General features: G+C 47.5%; 1 protein-coding gene across 1 annotated transcript in view; it reads left to right on the forward strand.

Annotated features, from left to right (window-relative positions):
- The first annotated feature begins 837 nt into the window (after positions 1–837).
- The window catches only part of GALNT14 (polypeptide N-acetylgalactosaminyltransferase 14), a 184,372-nt gene continuing 165,305 nt past the window's right edge, over positions 838–19,904 (forward strand). Inside the window, exon 1 of the mRNA XM_036335562.1 lies at positions 838–1,275. Coding sequence (XP_036191455.1) covers positions 1,147–1,275 — 129 coding nt within the window. The 5' untranslated portion in view covers positions 838–1,146. The remainder of the gene's footprint in view (positions 1,276–19,904) is intronic.

Below are 19,904 nucleotides of genomic sequence, written 5' to 3' on the forward strand. Positions count from 1 at the left end.
CGGGGAGGATGGTGTTATAGTAGTAGGGACATCATTCTCACCTCCTTTCCAAAGATAACCCTCCACATCCAATATCCCCCTACCCAGGGTCACTTTCCAAGAACCCCATGTGGTTGGCCCAACTTCCGACCCCCTCCTTGGAGCATCTGCCAGCACAGAGCTCTAAAAGCTTATAGGGAGGGCAAACCCTTGAGGGAAATGATTGCGCCTTAATTTTTAAAAGGATTCCTTTCAAGTTAAATTTAGACCAACTCAGCGTTCCATTAAGCAGAAAAAGTTGCCAGGCACCTGCATGCAGGCAGAGAAACACTCTGGGGAGTTGGCTGAACTCGGCCATGGCCCTGAGGCCCTGAAGCTCCAGGTCCCAAGCTCCTAGAGCCGGCTTCCGGGGGAGGGTGGGAGGGGGTGTCATGGAGGGGGTGGTGGTGCATGGAGGGCGGGACTAGGGTTGAGCGCCACGTGCAGACCCCCTCAGTGAGCCGGCAAGTCCTCCCAGGATAGCCCCGCCAGAGGTAGGTACCAGCGTGGAGCTGGCAGCGGCAGCCTCGTGGATGCACCATCCCGCCCCGCCCCGCCCCGCCCCAGGGTGGCCCCGAGCAGCGCTCGTGTTCAGCGCGGCCGGGCGGCCTCAGAACAGCACTGTGCGCCTCGGTCGGCGGGCGGCGGTAGCGCCCCCTCGCAGAGCCCCCTCGCTCGCACCCTGGCTCCCTCCGAGTAGGTCAGTCTGTCGTGCCTACCCTCCCCCTTCGCTCTCTCCTCCCCTTCCTCCCTCGTGTTCCTCTCGGGGTGCCGGGCACTGCCTCGGATTCCTCCCTCCCCGCTGCTCGAGTCAGTTTCCCTCGTGGCGGCTGCGGCGGGCGAGGCGGCGGCGGCGGCGCGGGGACCACGTCGCTGCTACTGCGCTTGACCAGCTTGGCTGCCCCCGGGCCCTCCCCTGCCGTGCCTCGGGGCGCCCCGCTCCCCCATCCCGGCTCTCTCCTCTCGGTTGCAGGCGGGGCGCTTTAAAGGATCCCGCCGCCCCTGCACCCGCGTTCCCGGGCTAGCGCTCCACCGAGCGAGGAGCTCTCGGGACTCCTGCCCCGCCGACCCTGACCGCCAGGGGGTGCCCCAGGGTCGCAGTTCCGCGGAGAGAAGGCGAAGGGGAACATGCGGCGCCTCTCTCGCCGCCTGGTGCTGCCGCTCTTCGGGGTGCTCTGGATCACCGTACTGCTGTTCTTCTGGGTAAACAAGAACAAGTTGGAGGTGTCCGTGGTACCTGAAGTGCAGCCCACCAAGGTACGGGGTTTGGCAGCGCGCCGGGCGCGGGGCAGCCGTTTGCAGGAGGGCGCGCAGCTCGCGCGCCAGGTTTGCAGGCTCCCGGGAAGCCAAGGCGGGGGTCTGGGTGCTGTGAGCAGGTAACCGGGCGCCGGATGCGGCTACCGGATATTTCTGGGTTTGAAAAGCTCGGGGGTATCTACGGACTTGCCGTGTGTGAAAGTGAGAGTGGGTGTAGGTGGTGGGCGCGCGTCGCGGGCTGAGTGGAGCTCTCAACTTGGGCAGCGCGCCGGGGTCCGGAGCAGAGGGGGCGCTGCAGAATTGTGGCCCAGAAGGTGGCGGTCTGTGGACTCCTCGAGAGAGTCGCTGGTGTTTGGGTCGGGTGGCAGGGCCAGCCGGTGCTGGCGCCAGTGAGAAGTCTGGCGGCTGAGCTGACCGCCTGCCTTCCTTCCCGCGGCTGCCAGGCCCCACACTGGGAGGCCAGAAGCCCGGGATGCGCCGCGCGCCTGTGTATCTCTGGTGAGTGCCCTGCAGCCTCCCACGGCCTGTTGCCACCCCTGTTTTATGATTGTCCCTGAGTCCTTCAGCTGCATTGGGAATTGAACACCAGTAAAGAGTCTGTTAACACTCCCCTCACCCCTCCCCCCTAAAAAAAACCACCAACAACAACAACAAACTCCTTGGAGAACCCAAGTGGCTTTTCAAACTCCTGCTCAGTTGGTTCTTCTGAGCAGAGCCAGAAGGTTCTTCCTACAGGCTCACTTTTACCTCGAATTCAGAGCTCCCATTTCTGTCTCCTCTTCTACGCACCTGGCTGTGGGACACAGAAAGAGGCCTGGGGGTTTCCTGACCAGGAATGCAGCATTTATGAACTTAAGGGCCTGGGAAAAAGCCTTTGGAATTATTTAAGGTCCAAAGCAGGAGACTGACAACAGGAGGAAGGGGAGTGTGGAGTCTCCCCAGAGGACTCACGATGCGCCAGGTGACATAGTGCTGCTTCTTCATAAGGAGTTGTATGAGTTGTGTGGTACCATCCTTATTTCATAGCGTAGGAAACAGGTTCAGTCTTTAACTGCCTTGCCTTAGTTCACGCTACTGATTTGAACTCTGACCTTGGATATTTAGGATCTTTTCTACTCTATCCAGGTGCCTCCCAGAACCTTTTTAAGGAAGTTTTCTGGCACTTAGGTTTTGGAATCTTGCCAATTCTCAGTTGTGTTCCCCAAGCATTTTTTGTTGGTTGGCCATATGCCATCACTGGACTAGAATACGTATCAGTATGGAGATGCAGAGCTTACAGGCTCGGGTGGGATTTGCTCATCAGTGGACCAACCATACAGTGTGCTGAGAGCCAAAATGGCCTCAGTGCACTTGGTGTCATGGGGCCAGGGGACTTCCTGGAGGAGGAGGACTTGATGGAACTGAGTTGAGAAGTATGAGCAGTAGGTCTATGGGTGGGTAGGGAGGGCACTCCAGGTAGAGGTTAACAGCACCAAACAGGCTCAGGAATGGCACAGCATGCCCTGTGAGTTTGGCAGCATTGGAGTGTGAAGCAGGTGGCAGATGTCAGGGATGAGACTGGGGAGGTGAAGGTGGGGTATGTTGGTAGGACCTTGTGGGTGCTGGGGAACCTGGTGGGGGGAGGGTTACTAAGCAGGAAAGTGAGGAAGCTTCAAACAACCTTTGGAGCACAAGATCGGTTTTCTCACTCACCCCAGACCTGCCCATAGATCTAGGGAGCTTTCCTCCTTCTTTCCTGGATGGTTCTGCCGGTGGGGACGTACACTCTCTGTTTCGTGTTGAACCTCATTACCTGAAGTTTACTTATTCTTAGCTTCTGCCAGGGTCTGGGACAAGAGATGTTTCCTTCTTTGTGCACTTTGTCTTTCCTTACCTGCCTCTTCCCTTCCTGGTGTGCACTGAACACACATTTATGGATCAAATGCAGCCCTGCGCCAGGCTCTGTGCCAGGTTTGGGGGCGACTGTGGTGAGTACATTGTGTCTCTGCCCTTTGGGGGGCTGTCATGAGCTCCTGGTGGAGGCAGCATTACAAACAAATGAGTAGTGTTGGGAGTCGTCTACTGCCGTAGTGCTGTCAGTCACGGAAGACCGGCGTCTAGTTTTGACCACTTGCTCTGTGTCTTAATATCCTATCCCCCCTCCCCCTTTCTGTATCCTTTATTACTAGGAGTTCCTTATGCTTTAAAAATCTTGATACCTTGGTGCCCTTCTTTTTTGTTAGTATATTTTTCCTTCCTGTTTTTCATCTGTAGGTATGACTATACATCTGCATAGACGTGGTGTGTGTATTCGTGGGTGTGTTTGTGTCTGGAGAATGAGCACCCCTCTGTTCTTAGTGTATATGTGTCTGAGAACAGAGGTGGAGAGACAAAGAGAGATCTCATCTTAGCCCCAGAGTAATTTTATTCCCATGCCCAATCTACGGTGTAGGGAATTTGCTCATCCTGCCGGAAGGAGTGCAGTTGGGGTTCCTAAACCAGACTGCATGTGAGAATCACCTGGAGGGCTGGTTTACCATATGCATTTTGGGATTTATGATTCTGTGGGTTTGGGAGAAATTCTAGAATCAGTACTGTAACAAGTGCTCCATGTGAATCTGAAGCAGCCTATTGGTGGATGGCATTCAGGAGCTTGATGAAGAATATGAAGTGTGTGGACTTTTTAATAGTTCCATTGGCCCCATGTAAATATGCCTGCGTGATTTCATTCTTCTTGAGTTCCTGGTGGACCAGGCTGTGTGAGAGGGTTCACGCGTGCAAAATAACAACAGGTAGCCTTTGTACAATGCTTTCCAAATTCACAAACTCCATTTTACATAGATGTACTCCTTTAATCTTCGCAACTACCACGTGAGGCAGATAATACTTTTATGCAGGTAAGACTGAGTAATGAGGTTATACAATTGGCCCATGCTAACAAGGCTTATTATTAAGTAGCAGCATCAGAGGCAGGGATTGGACAGGATCATTCTGGGCACTGCCCACCCACATGCTCCTTCCGTGCCACTGTGCCTTGCGGACTGCCTGAGTCTACACTTGTGGGTGATGGGGTGAGGTTAGGGATGTTTGCAGCACGTGCTCCCCAACCCACTCTCCAGCACTCCTGTGTCTCATCCCCCTAGACACTGGCCTTTGGAGAGCTGCAGGGGGTTGCTGTGATTTGTGAGGGAACCCCCCAGAGCGAGATGCCATTCTGCCCCGGGCAGAGGAGGCTCCTTGGCTGGTCAGAGTACACCTTGGTGGGGAGGTAGCACCCAAAGGTTGCAGCACCTTTGGGTTGGAAATCATTGACCGGGGCAGAGATTGTTTCCTGCCGGAAATTTGGACATTTCCTGGGACATTGGTCTATTGTGGGGAAAAACTCAATGCTGGGTGAGTTTAGCATCCTAGGTTTCCCTAAGAAACGCTCATGCATAGCCATGCAGAGAGCCCTTGCCTTGGGCGTGGCAAAGCCTCCGGGAACTGTTCATAAGCCTAGGATTCTTCCCACTGCAGTGGGGAGTCAGCTTATTTTCCCAGCCCAAGAGCAGTGGGCTCCCTCCTCTTAAACGCACTTAAGAGAAGTTGTGAATGCTGGAGGGATCGGAGAGGAGAGGGCTGTGGCGAGGGCTCCTGGGCGGGGGACCTCCGGATTTTAGATTCCATGTGGCAAGTTGCCTTCCCTGGGGTCCGCTACGGACTGGAGTTCTGGTGCCCCAGGCCCTGGATCTCCTTTGTTCACAGTGTCAGGACACATCTCATTCACCCAGTGCCGGGACCTCCAAGGTGGGCCTGAGAGTAAAATAAAACCAATGCCTGGTCACAGTCCAGCTGATGTGGAGCAGGCAGGCTGTGCCACTGACGGAAGAAAATTGAGTGTTCCCCCCTAGTTTCAAGAAGGGCTGCTTCTATTAATAGCTCAAGTAAAGATTTCTTTAAGTGTGACTTTTTACTATTGATTCTGTTCTTTTACCCGATCCCCTCCCCCCAAATTCAGCAAGCTCTAATTCCTAATTGGAAATCATGTAACAGGTTTGATGTCTTCGTTCAAACTACACGTTTAGCCATAAATATGGTACCACTAAAAAATACCCCAAAAATGTTTTCATTTCTTCTCTCCTCTATCATTTGTTTGCCTTTTGGAGAGGTCTGCAATAAATGACGGAATTGGGAAAAAAAAGGAGAAAACCAGAAAATTTGTCTCCTATTTCCTAGAACTAAATTTAGTCCAAGGGCTTAAGCTTTAGTAAAAGCCAAAAAAAAAAAAAAAAAAAAAAAAAAATTGAGACCTGAGGGTAATTTTTTGAGGAAAATATTGGAAATGTAAAGGCTTTGAACAAAGTGCCTGGGGCCCATGTAAATGTATTTGTGTTGAACTAGGGATACAGCGAACACTATGAGAAAAGAACTCGTTTTTTCCATAACATTTGCATACCACAAATGCCTGCAGTATATGACACTGTTATTTTATTCCCCATTTAGTAGATAATTTCTCCCATTTAAAAAATCATGAATTTCAGAGAGAGAGCCCGTATTAATCTGCTGGTGCTCAGCGGGTGGGTACTGGACTCTGTCCAGGGGATTTGGACTCTGGCACGACCGGAAGTAGCCCATTAGCAGAAGAATGTTTATCCTTTCATTGGTTCCTGTGTGGGAGCTGGGCCCTGGGCGGTGGGGTTCCTGGAGCAGCTGGTGGGATGGTGGTGCCTGGTGGCCCCGCAGTGGCTGCTGTGAGAGGCTGGGAAATAGGGAAGTAGGAGGTTGGAACCTCAGGTATTCAAGAATTAGTCTGTCTCTGCTTTCTGGATATCAATAAGCATTTTAAAAAAATAAACAGATGAATCTGAGTTTACTCCTCCCTTTCTGATCCCGTCTAGCTGGGGGGAATTTCTCCTTCCCGGGTCATTTTTGGAAGCCCTGGGGTGTACTCAGGCTCTAGCTCCCTTTCCCAGCCAGCACCCTCCCCCAGGTCCTGCTGGGAGGCCCCGTCCAGGGGTCCAGGGACCCCCAGACCTGCTTTAAGGGAATTCCCTCTCTGAGTCAGTCTGGGGAGCTCTCTTCCTCCCTCAACCCTCGTTCCCCCTAATTGGCCTGGTGCTTTTGGAAACAAAGACCAGGAATCCCCGTCTCAAATGTTCTTGGAGGCACAGAATGATTCCTGCTCAAGTCAGAGAAGACAAAGGGCCAACACCAGGCAGGAAAGAGAAATTAATGTCCCTGTCACAAGCCTCCCCAGCCTGTCTAGGGACTACCCTTTCTCAAGGTTGCTCATCTGTTTGTGTCACTTAAAAGTGTTAATTTCCACTCATCAGAGGTCATGGGTAAACTGAACAGGGATGGAATGAGGCTTGTTGGCTGATGCCTACGGCCCCAGGATTTCCACGCAGCTCGTCCACTGCCATCTCCTCTGCCGTGTGTGCCTGCGTCCTTCCCCACACCTCTCCCGTCACAGGTGTCCCCAGGTCTTACCGTTACCAGGCACCAGGAACACATTTGGAGAAATGTTGCTGTGCCCTTGTTTAGTTTCTGACAGTCACAGTTTTGTCACTGTTCCAGAGCATCTCAAATACCGCTCCCCCCCGCCCCCCCAACCCCGTGCATTTTTTGGGAAAAGAATCTGAATCTGAATTAGAAAGCAGGGACGAATGGCCAGCTCCTCTCATAGGGCAGACTGTGAGCCCTTTTGCACATTCCAGCCCAGAGACCAGCATTCTAGACCTGCCCTCTGTGTGGGGAAGTGAGGCTGGCTGTGCCCCGTGCCCTCGCCAGCTGGCTGCTGACCCTTCCCACTCGTCTGCAGTGACCTGAGCTAGGTGGTCAGCCTTCCAACTCGGATGGGCCTCAGAGACTCACACTGTTCACTGGAGTCCAGAGAGAGACAGCCTGACCCTCTCCTGGGAGCTCCCACGTGGGTGTCTAAGCCAGTGTGCGCTCACCTTCCGGGTTTTCTTATACACGTGGCAGCTTGGGAGTCTCCTGCTGGCGTAGGGAGTGCCAGGGACAACACACATCCTCTCTTCAGGCCCAGTCTCCTCAGCTGTGAAATGGGGGCCAGGTGAGGCAGCACTGCCTGTCTCCCACTGGCCCTGCCAGCCCTGTGAGTGGTTTCGGGTTACTTGTGAGTAACTCTAAAGCGAGACCTCATGGCTATCAATAATTATACCACAGATACTCTGTGTCTATTACTTAGCTTCTAATTATTTTACCAGAAACGCTAGATTAACCAAAAATAAATCAGTCTCCGAGTCCTCAGATGTTGAGCTGATTAAGAAGGAACCCCTTTGGGATACTTAGGCGCGCGCCCACACACACACACACACACACACACACACACACACACACACTCAGGCGTGTGCGCGCATACACTGGTGCCCCGGGGAATTCTGCAGAAGCTCCTGAAAGTGCTGGCTCTGGTATTTTGATATTTCAGAATAAATGGCCTGGCGTGACCTTCTGGGGCGGCAGCCTGCACTCGGCGGCGGGCAGCTGCTGCCATCACAGGACCTAATGAGCGCTAGGAAGCTGAGAGGGAGAGAGAGGGAGAGATCTCTACGGGGTGAGAAATGTCTGTGCCACCCAAGGAGTCCCCTTTCCTTCTGCTTTTCTTTCCATGCGACCCTCCTCCCTTCATCACATTCCTCCTCCTCCTCGGATTCGCATCTCCTGCCCCACGAGTGGGGTCAGAGCAGAGAGCTCCGGAGCACTCGGTCAGGGGCTTAGGGAGAAGGCTGGAGGGACCGAGCCCAGTCCTTGCCTGCAGGCTCCAACCGTGGGTGGGAGCAGCCTGCGGACTGACCCCCCATCCCCCGCCGGACTGCCCCCCCTCCACCTCCCCCGCCGTCTGCCCCCCCTCCCCTGCTCCTCCCCCTCCCCCCTGCTCCTCTGGACACAAAGGCAGCTCTTTCTGGAGGAGGAAGGTAACCTCTCTGGCCACCCTGGGCCAGTCCACTCAGATGCCCTTAGATCAGCAGGAGCCCTGAGTGTGGGAATTAAGGAGCCCTTTGACCCACCGCCTCCTGCATGGCCTCCTGCACGATGCCAGTTTTCAAGCACAAAGTCTCTTCTGCATACCATTTGCAGGAGACAAGATTGGGCACTTAAAAAAACAATTAAATTCTCCTCATGTCACTTGTCTACTTAACTGTAAACACTACAGAGATCTTTCAAGGAATTGCTGGGGAGACCGACATGCTCACATGATCCTAAAGCCTTGGATTTGAATGCCAAGAGGAAGAAAACACCCCGGCTGCCTCCGTTCTAGTGATCCTGTTGTTTAAGCCCAGTTTGCATCTCATTCCAGGCCAGGAGAGAGTGGGAAACACCCATAGGACTGCTGTGACCACCCCATCTTGACCAGCTCTGTCCAAAGAGGTGGCTGTCTCTTTTCTCTTCCTCACCAAGGTTTAGAAATCAGGGTTTTTTCCTTTAGGGTCCGATTTGAGATTTATGTATCTTCTCTTGTTCCTCTGAGAACACTCGAATCATTCATCCCCCCACTCCCCCCCAGCCACAGAGGCTGGTCTAATCAATATTTATGCACCCATCACTTGCAGCTGCAACATGCGGGAATAATGAACGCCCAATTCCTTGATGGCCATTGAAAAATTAGCTGGTGCCTGTATTTCAGGCTCATTGTTTTCTAGGATCTCGGGGAGATCAGACCACGTGGCCCACGGATTAATTCAGCCACCCAGATAATTGGCTGTTAATAGATGGCCAGCTGATGGCTGCCAGCTGGGTGCTGAATTGGCTCCGGTCCTTAGGGTGGGCTGTGGTCCTCATCAGAAGAGGGACAGCCAGTAAGAATTGGCTGATGGAAGGCGAATCAGGACCAGGAAGATAAGAGGTAGCTTCTCTCCTCCATCACCTCCTGTGATGTTTTTTACAGTTTACAAAGCATTTTTCTTCACCTCAAATGCCTCATTTGATCCTTCCTGCCACCCTGAGAGGCAGATGTTATTCTTCTTCTTCCCATTTTCTAAACTATGATGAATCAGAGGTGATGCAGGGAGGAGACTGGCAAGCTCCCGAGTGGCCCTGAATTCACTCTTTGGACTGTAGAGCACATGCTCTTTGTATTATGGCCATCCTCAACTCCTGTCTAGCTTCCTTTTCCAGGGGAAATTAAACCTATTTTATCTATGTACTAGAGGCCTGGTGCACGGTGCGTCATAGCTACCGGCCAGTCGACCGGTTGTCCGGTTGTAATGGTTGCTTAGGCTTTTATATATATATACTGGTAGATGTATTCCATGTATATTTTCATATGGGCGGAAAGCGAGGGCTCTTGCTGAGAAATGACTCCCTATCTCTGATTAAACACCAGCATTGCTTTTCTGCACACTGAAGGGAACTGAGGAGTGAATTAAGGGAAATATAGAGCCTGTCTCTGGAGGGCCATGGGGGAAGGGTGCAGGAGGAGTTAGGTTTTCCTTCAAGATAGGCCAAGTCTAATCCCTTGCAGGCCTTAGAGCAAGCATGTCAAACTTGCGGCCTGCGGGCTGCATCCCTCGTTTATTTGGCCCGTGTTAGCCTTTGAGTTTGACTTGCTTGCCTTAGAGACATGTCCCACAGGATGCTGCCTTCTGCTGTGGGAAGATGCTGGGCCGGAGTGGCAGACTTGGGGTCTCAGGAGAAGCAGAGAGAGACTCTCCCACCTCCTCAGTTCTGTGGTCAGCACTGGCTCTGTCCTGACGTGGTGAGCCCATGCTGGGCAGCCATAGCCCCCCTGGGCCCTGGAGTCTGACAGCAGAAAGGAGGCTGTGTTGTCATTCACAAGGCTGCTCAACTCATAAAAGGTTTGTGCAATTAACACAGAAACTGTTGATTGGAATCCCTTTCGTGATGAACGTGGTCCTTAAAGAATCAGAAGCAATTCCCTCCTAAGGAAAAATGTCACTTGAAAGAACTTAATACAGCCTATTTGAAATGCAAGGCTAGTGGGGGGGGAATGACTCCAGGAGGGAAGTACCTTTAGAAGACAAGCAACATCACTTGGGATTCTCCCCCCTTCTGGACGACAGAGTGCGCTGCCTGGGTCTTACTGTTTAGCCTTGACTGTCCACTGGTGACTGCTCAATTCAGTCCATTCTGTGCGGATGGACTGCTGGTTCTGCCCAGTACAGGGCTCAGCCGCTTTGTTGCTGCTTTGGTGGCAGGGTGTGACTCATGTAGTAGCTGCTCATATATATATGTTTAATCTTATAAAAGCATAAAATCAGGAGACTGCTAATGTCTTCCAGGTTATTTTGTCTGCAATTCCAGTAAACAACCAGTGCGCTCATGCTACGTGGCCTGAATGGCAGTCAGTCTGTACTGCGAGATCCCCAGCTGACACATGACTTTCTCTCTCTTGTCCACTTCTACTGATAATGGCGACATTAAAGGGGACTGTATTTTTAAACTGTGCTCATGGAGGAAGGATGAAAGAAATGCAAACCCAGACAACTCTGACATTTTCCCTCTCCACTTGGAGGCCCTGATAATTTTCTAATCATCTGCTCAATTCGGGATCAGACCAACTCCCTGTAATCCTCCCTGTTTACTGTTAAATGACATTATGGTTTTAGCTTTTTCTCTTAAAACCGAGCATATTCTTTCTTGGGAAACTTCCTGGCGGTGTCTACTAAAGCTGAACATACGTATATGACCTTGCAATTCACCCTTGGCTATAAACCCAACAGACACGAACATGTATTCCGGTGAATGTCGTGCACTTGAATTGGAGTTGGCAAACATTTTTTGAAAAGGACCAGGTAGTAAGTATTTTGGGGTTTTTAGGATTTATCGCTTCTATTGCAAGTAGTCAGCTCTGCTGTTGCTGAGTGAAAGATGGCATGTGAGCAGCAAGAGTGGCTGTTCCAATAAAGCTTTATGTATGCACACCGAAATTTGAATTTTGCATATTTTTCATGTCTCATGAAATATTATTCTTTTTTGGTATTATTTTCAAATATTTATAAATGTAAAACCCATTTTTAGTTTGCGGGGTGTATTAAAGCAGGTGGCAGGCCAGATTTGGCCTGAGGGCTGTGGGATTCCATTTATATAATGTGTGAGAACAGGCAAAACTAAGCTATGATATGGAAGCCAGTTTCATGGTGATCCCTGGTTGGGGTTAGTGATTAGAAGGGAGCAGGGGGGCGCTTGTGTGGGGAGCTGGTACTGTTCAGTTTCTTAATCTGGGTTCTCTCATGTGTTCACTTTGTGAAACTTCATTGAAGACATGCTCTTTTGGTTTGTATAATCCACTCTAATGAAAAATTCAAAAGAAAAAGTCTGAACCACGTGTGGCTTCTGACTCCAGGTTTTAGCACCTCATTTGGGCTTAGAGTGTAGCAGGTTTAAGTCTCTTTATAGCCACTGGTGTTTGGTTTCTGGTAAGAAAGTCTTTGGAGAAAGGCCTCAATATGTCTTTCCAGTTTTCCAACTCTTATTCCTTTTTACAGACAGGGAGACATTTAACAAGGGGTGTGAGACAGGCACCAGCCAACCCACCTTTGAGTATGATGATGAGCGTTAACTATTTAGTTGCTGGATCATAGGAAGATGGGGAGGATTTGAGTGGAGACAGGAACCATGAGTAGGACTTTAGCTGGTACCGTTGCCCCATAGCGAATCTGGGCTGAAATCTACCTATACTTGTAAGTAAGAGGTGGAGGCTTAATTGCACAGAATGGGATTATATGGCGCAGCACCTGGCTTGTAGAAAACCAGCTTCTATTTTTTTTTTTTTTCATCTGGAGGAAAAAAGCAGAGAACTAACAATCTAAACCCCAAGTGTCAGGTGCCTCCTGTGTCAGTCATCGATTCTTCATAACAACCCTGGGTAGTGGGCATCATTCACCCTGCTTTTCAGATGAGGAACATCAAGGTTTAGGGAAGTTAAGTGACTTTCCCAAGGTCGTGCTGCTCATAGGTGGAGGAGCTGGATTCCAAACCAGTTCTCTGTGACCCCAGAGCCACTGTCTTTCCCCTTCACCATGCTCACCCCAGGCTTCCTAATCTCTCCTCACAGTCACACTGAGTCTGATCTCTTGAAAGTGATGGCTTGGATATATTTTCCCCTGAGCAACCAGCCTTTATAGCCTGCCTGTGTTCCGCTTCCCAGAATTGCACACACTTGTTTAGACCAGAGCTGTGGAATGAAATAGTGTTATATCAGAAGCCATCTCTTCTAGGACACGTCTTCTTAAAACAGTAGTGAAAGAGAAAACTTTAAAAGAGAGATATATTGGGCTTTCAGCATTATTTGACATCCCTTATGAATACTTCTCTCCTACAGGCGACTAGAAAGGTTTCTGGTCCCAGGGTTAAATTTTAAAAGAGGAAGTCTCCATGGTGTCACATTCTGGGCACACCGCAAGACTGACCCCGGAGGCGACAGTGAGGAACTGATCAACAGATTCAGAAAACGCAAAGGCCCTTTTACCAGTGGATGGTAAACACGCCCCACATCACCCTTCAGAGAGGAATAGTCGGTGTCTAGCATAATAGCACCAATTATTTGGTTGTTTGTGCTGAGGAGTTGAAAGCTATCGTGTGCGGGGAAAATACTCAGCATGGAGCAGTAATTATGGATCAGCTGATGATAAAAGATGCTTTGGATTGACTGCTAATTAGATTATTAGCACCAGAAACAAATACCTGCTATGAACCATAAATAAGCTGCATTTATAATATTTTCTACTTTTTGATGCAATTTTCTTTCTTTTTTTTTTCTGTGCCAAGACTTTCCATTTTCGCCAGTCATATTAAGCATATTTGTGTATTGAGCTGTAATCAAGTCATTTTCTTATTTCCTTCCAGTCGCAAAAGGGGCCGGGAGAGCTGACCTGTATTGAGTGCCACATGGCAGGCTCTCTGTGGAGTGTGCTAGGTCTCCTCTGCTATTCCAGAGCAGGATCCAGGTCTTTCCCCTGGGCACAGGGATGGCAGGATTTTCCCCGGGAAATCAATGGTGGAGTTGATTGTCAAAAGAAATGACCTGGTTGCTTTTTTGTGGCACTTTGAGGTTAGGTCCTTTTTATCCTGGATTCCAGGAGTATAGGATGGGCATTTGGGTGCTTCAGGTGCCTGTACCTCCCTTCCTTCCCCACCAAACCGGTCAATAAATAGGTTGACAGTGTGTTCCCAGCAGTATGAGATTCCAGCTGTCTTCCTGCCCACGTGACTATGGGTTCTATGAGTAGGACCATCTGGAGAGCACTTAGGACCTCCCTTGGTTATCCAGAGAGAGAAGCCAGCATGATCCAGGGGCCCCTCTGGCCATGTCCTTGATCAGTGATGCCAGTGAAGGTCAGCTGTCCTCCCAAAGTGCTAGAGATGGAGCTTGCTTGTGACCACCATTATATGCCAGGAGTACATGTAGAGAGGAGAGGCTTCCATGGGGAGAGGGGCATGGGACTGCCTTTTGGGAGAAATGCTAAGTGCTTTATGTGTAGGTCATTCACTCTTTTCAACCACCCCGTGAGGTAAGAGGGCTGAGATTTAGCTAGCGCTTGTCAGTGTAGTCATACTGGGTGATTGTGACTGGCACCTTTCTGATTCAACAGTGCCCGAGCCACCCAGGTTGTCAAAATGGTGTTGGATGAATGTTATCTCTCTGGATATTGCACTGGTGATCTTTATTTTACCCATGTGGAACTTGAGGTTCATAAATGTCCAATAATTTGCCCGAGTCTGTAGAGCTAATTAGTTGCAGAACTGAGATAGGCCTATGTGAGGCTGGAGCCTGTGCTGGGGTGCCTTTGGGATCATTGGCAAGTGAGAAACATGGTGAACCCTCAAAGGCGTTTTTCCCTTTGTGTGTCTACCCAGTGTGGGGAGAGAGAGTAGGCCAGTTCCCCTGCACCTGGCCACTGGGTCGCGAGCATAGTTCATCAGCAAATGGATACAGACATTGCTGGTGGGAAGCCCTGTGCAGGAGATGCCGGGTCTGGGTTCTGATCTCTGTGCCCAGGGTGAATTCTGGGGAGTGGTGGAGCAGCTGGCCTCTGGCCACTTCTGCCTCTAGAACTCTGCCCTCCTCTTGGACTTAGGATGCCTTGCTTTATCCCTAGAAAGACAACCGTGTCGCTAGGATGCCTGATTAATGGGGAACGGTGCACAGTGGATTGAAGTCTTTCCTCGCTTCTGAGTCAGTGTGAAATGTGAGGTGGAGGGGATGGAGAGAATCTTTACGTGGGTTCATGGGATAAGAGTTTGAGACAATTGCTTTTGAATTTCCTAGGAGTTGTTCTGCAAGGGTGAATTTCTTCCCCTAATCGTGCCACTCTTCCGTTCGCTCAGAAAACTGCGTGAGGTTTCATCTCATCCTGAAAGCTGTTTCAGTCAAACAGGAGCCTGTTATTCCACAGGGCGTCTTATTGGAAGAAGAAGGATTTCAGGCAGTCTTTTAAAGTCATTTCAGTGATTTTTGAAGAAGTGCATTTGCTGGAATCCACTTGTCCCCCAAGTGCCTGCTGTTTGAAGAGCATAGCGCTAGTGGAAGGATAACAGGAAAGGAAAGCCAGCTTCAGGATAGAAAATAGGCTGACTGAGCGACCGACTTTAATTGAATTAGTCGGGGAGGCCTGTTGTGGGTTCTGTACTGTTTTGGGTACCGTAGGCCAGGGATGGCCCCTGGCAAATCCAGACCCTCTTTTCCTGCTGTTTATATAATAGGTTTGTGAGCTAAGACTGTTTTTTTTTTTTTAACACTTTTAATGAAAATTATATAAAATTCAAATTTCAGTGTCCATAAATGAAGTTGTATGGGAACATTTATGCTCATTCCTTTGTGTATTGTCAAGACTGCTTCTACTAGTACACTACATGGCAGAGTTGAATAGTTGCAATGGAGATTAGCTGGCCTACAGAGCCAAAATTCCCAGTGTGGCTCAGGGGTTGAGCATGGATCCATCAACCAAGAGGTCACCGGTTCGATTCCCAGGTGCCCGGATTGCTGGCTAGATCCCCAGTGGGGGACGTTCAGGAGGCAGACCATCTATGATGTTTCTCTCTCATTGATGTTTCTGTCACTCTATCCCTCTCCCTTCCTCTCTCTCTAAAAATCAAAATTCAAACTTTTTATAGAAAAAGTTTGCTAACTCCTGCCTTCGACCTTTGCTTCTCAAAGTGTGGTTCATGGGTGACGGGTGTTGGCACCGTTGGGAAGTTTGTTAGAGGTGCCATAACTTAGGCCACTCTTCACCTACTGATTCAAAATCTGCATCTTAACGAGACCCCCCCCCCCCCCCGGGGAGTCCTGTGCAATTACAGTTTGAGAAGTGCTGCCTTAGATGACCGATGACTTGCTCACAAAGAGCTAGTGTGAACATGCTTCACAAACAGGTCTGCAGTTGGTGCTTAATTTCTCTATTGAATTCAGTTCCATCCTGAGCTCCCATTCTCCTGGTTTGGGGTGGGGATTCCTCTTCTGCTTACAGATTCACAAGGATCCAGGAGCTTCCTCAATGCCCAGTGATATGGGAAGAGGCTGGAATTTGCATCACTGACCAGACCCTTTATCATTCTGCTGTTCTCAGGCTAGTGGGTTCCTTGTGATGCTGGGAGACCTGGAGCCCTGGGTCCCTTCTCCTAGGGGTACCACGTGGCCATTCCTCTCTGGCCCTGCTACCCACTGGGGAACCCGCCACTCTCAGGACTGGCTGGCTGCCTGCATTGTCTTCCCAGCTGAAGAAACTGCCTTTTTCTATCACCCTCCTGTGCATTCTTTCTAGCACCGTATTTTGCATACCACCTCCATGGAAGCAAGAGAGCATCCTGGTTATGTGCTGAGGTTGGGGCTGCGATGAGAGTAACTGGGAAGAATGCATGAGAACAAATTCAGACGGATATCCCAATACATCATCACCCTACCATACCTGTAGTATGTCACGATGCAGTTGGGGACACAGCCAACACAATCTAGACAGCAAACGTAGGATATCTTCCTGTAGAGCAAGAGGCAAATTTTGTAGGAGTTTAGAGAAGGGGAGGGTGTGTGGACAGCAGGGCCAAGGGAGGCTGTGGGATGCAGCGAGAGTGACCACAGGCCAATGGAAACCAGGAGCTCGCCAGATTGTGGAAGAGTTTGAAAATCCATTGGCTTATTTTTGTTCTAAGATGCAAGTGTGTCTGAAAGTAGACAGATCTTCCCAGTTGGGAATATTATAGTCTACTCACTGGGGACTTTGTTCAGGAAATGTTTGGGGTTTAAGAGTTTTAAATGTTCAGAGTACTCGAATTGCTCTTAAAGGGACATTTCAGTGAAATTTGAACTTGGCATTCCCTTTCTCTTACCCCTCCAACCTAAATGATAGTCGCATATGTTCTCTATTTTCTCTATTGATGCTCACTTTTCTGGACTACCTATTTTCATCTTTAATTCATGTAGCTGCTCTTAGAGGAATGCCCTGTGGTGACGTCATCTTGCCTATCTATATTCCCTTGAGTGAGGCGTTGGCAGGGTTCTGGCCAGAAGTCACCTAGTCATGCCCTCTGAGGGGGTATGCTGGGCATCTGAGTTCGAGGGCCTGAGTCCAGGTGCATTAATTGGAAGAACTGAAAAGTGCGGATATCCCAGCTGGTATTATCAGGAGGCTAGATCAGGATAAGGACATGGAAGATTTCCTTCTGCTTATGTATACCAGGTAGCCCACAGGCTGATGGATGGTCCACTGATGTTAATGGAATGTGTGGCTGATCCACTGTGCCTCTTTCTAAATTATCCTCTTAGGAAACTGGCTAGGAAAGGACTTAACATGGTGGACATGGAAATATGCTCCTGATAAAGTTTTTAAAAAGTTACACTAAGAAAAAGGGGGAATTCAAAATTGTGTCATAGTAGGATCCTATTTTGTTTAAACAAGATGTGCACTGAAAAAAATCTTAGAACATCAAAATGGGTGATTTACATAAATGGGTATTGTTTATGCTGTACTTCTCATTTCTGCTGTTGATTGCTTGATTTAGGGTTATCTTTTCCCTAATTTCCTCCACTCCTCCCTCCTCCACGTTTCAATAAACAACATAACAACCTGGAATATAAACTCCCATATTATTCTTTGTGCATCCTGTAATCAGTACATAAACATATATAAGATCTGTTTTGGTCATTATTAAAAGGAAGAGAGAGAAATTGGTCATATTGTATATACTTTGCATCTTACTCTTCATTTAATCATGCATCCTAGAAACCCTCATGTCAGCTAACTTATTTTTTTTTAAATATATCTTTATTGATTTTAGAAAGTAAGGGAGAGGGAGAGCGAGATAGAAACATCAGTGATGAAAGAGAATCATTGACTGGCTGCCTCCTGCATGTCCTACACTGGGGATCAAGTCCACAACCTGGGCGTGTACCCTGACCGGTTATCAAACCGTGACCTCTTGTTTCATGGGTTGTGCTCAACCACTGAACCACACTGACTGGGTAGCTAGCTTATTTTTAATGATTGCATAATATTCTACAGTATGGATGTGACATTTTCTTTAGTCATTTTCTTTTGATGGGTATCTAACATATCTCTTATCTTTTATCACTACACAAAGAGCTGCAGTAAATATCTATGTACACATATTCTTATATGTTGGTGCTTTTACTGCTATAGGATAGATTTTGAGGAGTGGGAATTCTGAGTTAAAGGGAATCAGACACACACACACACACACACACACACGCACACACATTAATACTGTTTTTAAAACAGTCTAGTAATCCACTTTTCTATTAGCAAAGTATGAGAATACTCTTTCCCCAACATCCCCTTTAGCATAAATTTGTCATTATCATTTTGCCAATTAGAGGGTATAAAATGGAATCCTTTTGTAATTTTATATTCCTCTGACTACCAGAGAGGTTCACCATTCGTTTATTGCCATTAAAAGAGCTGCTCTTCTGTGAAGTGTCTATTCATAGCCTCTGCCCATTTTTTCACTGGGTTGTTTATCTTTTTGTGTCAATTTTAATTATTCTTTGTATGCTATGGATAGCTCTTTGTTGGTCATATGAATTATAGATTTTTCCTAATAAGTTGTTTCACTGTTGATTTTGTTTATGATATATATTGTCATGTAATTTTTTGCTTATTTTTATATAGTTAAATATATCGTTTTAATAATAGCTAATGAGTATCTGTCCCATTAAAAAGACTTTCCTAACTCCTAGGTTGTATATAAAACATCCATTCATTATGATTTTTAAATCTTAAGTACATCTGGATCTAATTTTTATATCTAGTTTGAGGTAGGAATTTAACTCCATTTTATTCCAAATGGATAGTTATTTGTGTCAAAACCATTAATTAAATAAACCATCTTTTCCTTCTCTAACTGAAATACCATCTTTGTCATATATTTATTTCCCATAAACACTGGGTTTTAGTTGTGGAATCTCCATTCTATTCTATTGATCTATTGATCTTTCACTATCATACTTTTTACTAGATTTTTCTTATTAAATTTAGTAATTACCCATCGGATTTATTAGGTCCAAAATCATATCATTATCAAAAGGAGTTAAGTTTATCTCACCTTTTCGAGTGATTTATCTTGATTATTTTATTGTCTTGTTTTGTCACATTCATGAGAATATTCAAAATGAAATCCAATGAGCCCTGGCTGGGGTGGCTCAGTTGGTTGGGCATCATCAGGTGCACCCAAAGGTTGCTGGTTCAGTCCCCTGTCATGGCACATGCCCAGGTTGCAGGCTCCTTCCCCTGTTGGGGGTGTACAGGAAGCAGCCATTCAATGTTTCACTCTCACATAGACATCTCTCTGAATCAGATATAGTTTTACTCTTTTATTGATGCAGTGAATTATTTTGATTTCCATATTTTGAACCAACCTTGTATTCCGGAAATATGCCCTATTCAGTTATAGTTTACTTTTATTTATGCTGCTGTAGTTTATCTGTTGTAATTAGTTTGGAATTTTAACATCTATATTCATGAATTATATTGATTTATAGTTTTTTTTTGTACTCATTTGTGTTTAGACTTAAGCATATACTGCTACCATATTTAGGGAGAAGGAATGAATTAGGTAGATTTTATTTTTCAACATGTGAGAATAGTTTAAACATCGTTGGCATATCTATTCTTTAATGACCACACAAAACTCCATCCTGAAAGTACTGGTACTAGTGACTTACCCAGTGGTAGCCCTTGACTATCTTAAATACCTATTTTTATTTTTCAAATCAATCTGATAATGTTTGTATTTTAATAGGGATATTCGCATATCATAATTAGTGAAATAATTGATAAATTGAATATTTACTATTTGTTTTCCTTTATTTTTATGCTTCTTTTTTATTATCTTCACTAGTTTGGCCAATTACTTTCTCAACTTCTCTCTATCTCTTTTTTTTTAAAAAAGATATTTTATTATAAACTCTACACTGTTACCTTCCTTTTCAGGACATTTAAATAGATATATCTATAAAAACAAGATATCAATGATTTTTTTCCTGCCAAAATGTTTTACTCCCTCATTCATTATTGACCTAATAAATCGAGCCTTTTAGGAGTACTTTTACTCCCTTATTCTTTCCTACACTGAAAGCAGGCAAAACCTTTAGAAGACTTTTACCCACCCGCCTTCTACCACTCCTAATTTCTAGGTTTTGCTGTGATAATTTAACACTTCTAGAATGAAATGTCAAG

The sequence above is a fragment of the Myotis myotis genome, unplaced genomic scaffold, assembly GCF_014108235.1.
Source record: "Myotis myotis isolate mMyoMyo1 unplaced genomic scaffold, mMyoMyo1.p scaffold_m19_p_14, whole genome shotgun sequence".
In the NCBI taxonomy this organism is placed as follows: domain Eukaryota; kingdom Metazoa; phylum Chordata; class Mammalia; order Chiroptera; family Vespertilionidae; genus Myotis; species Myotis myotis.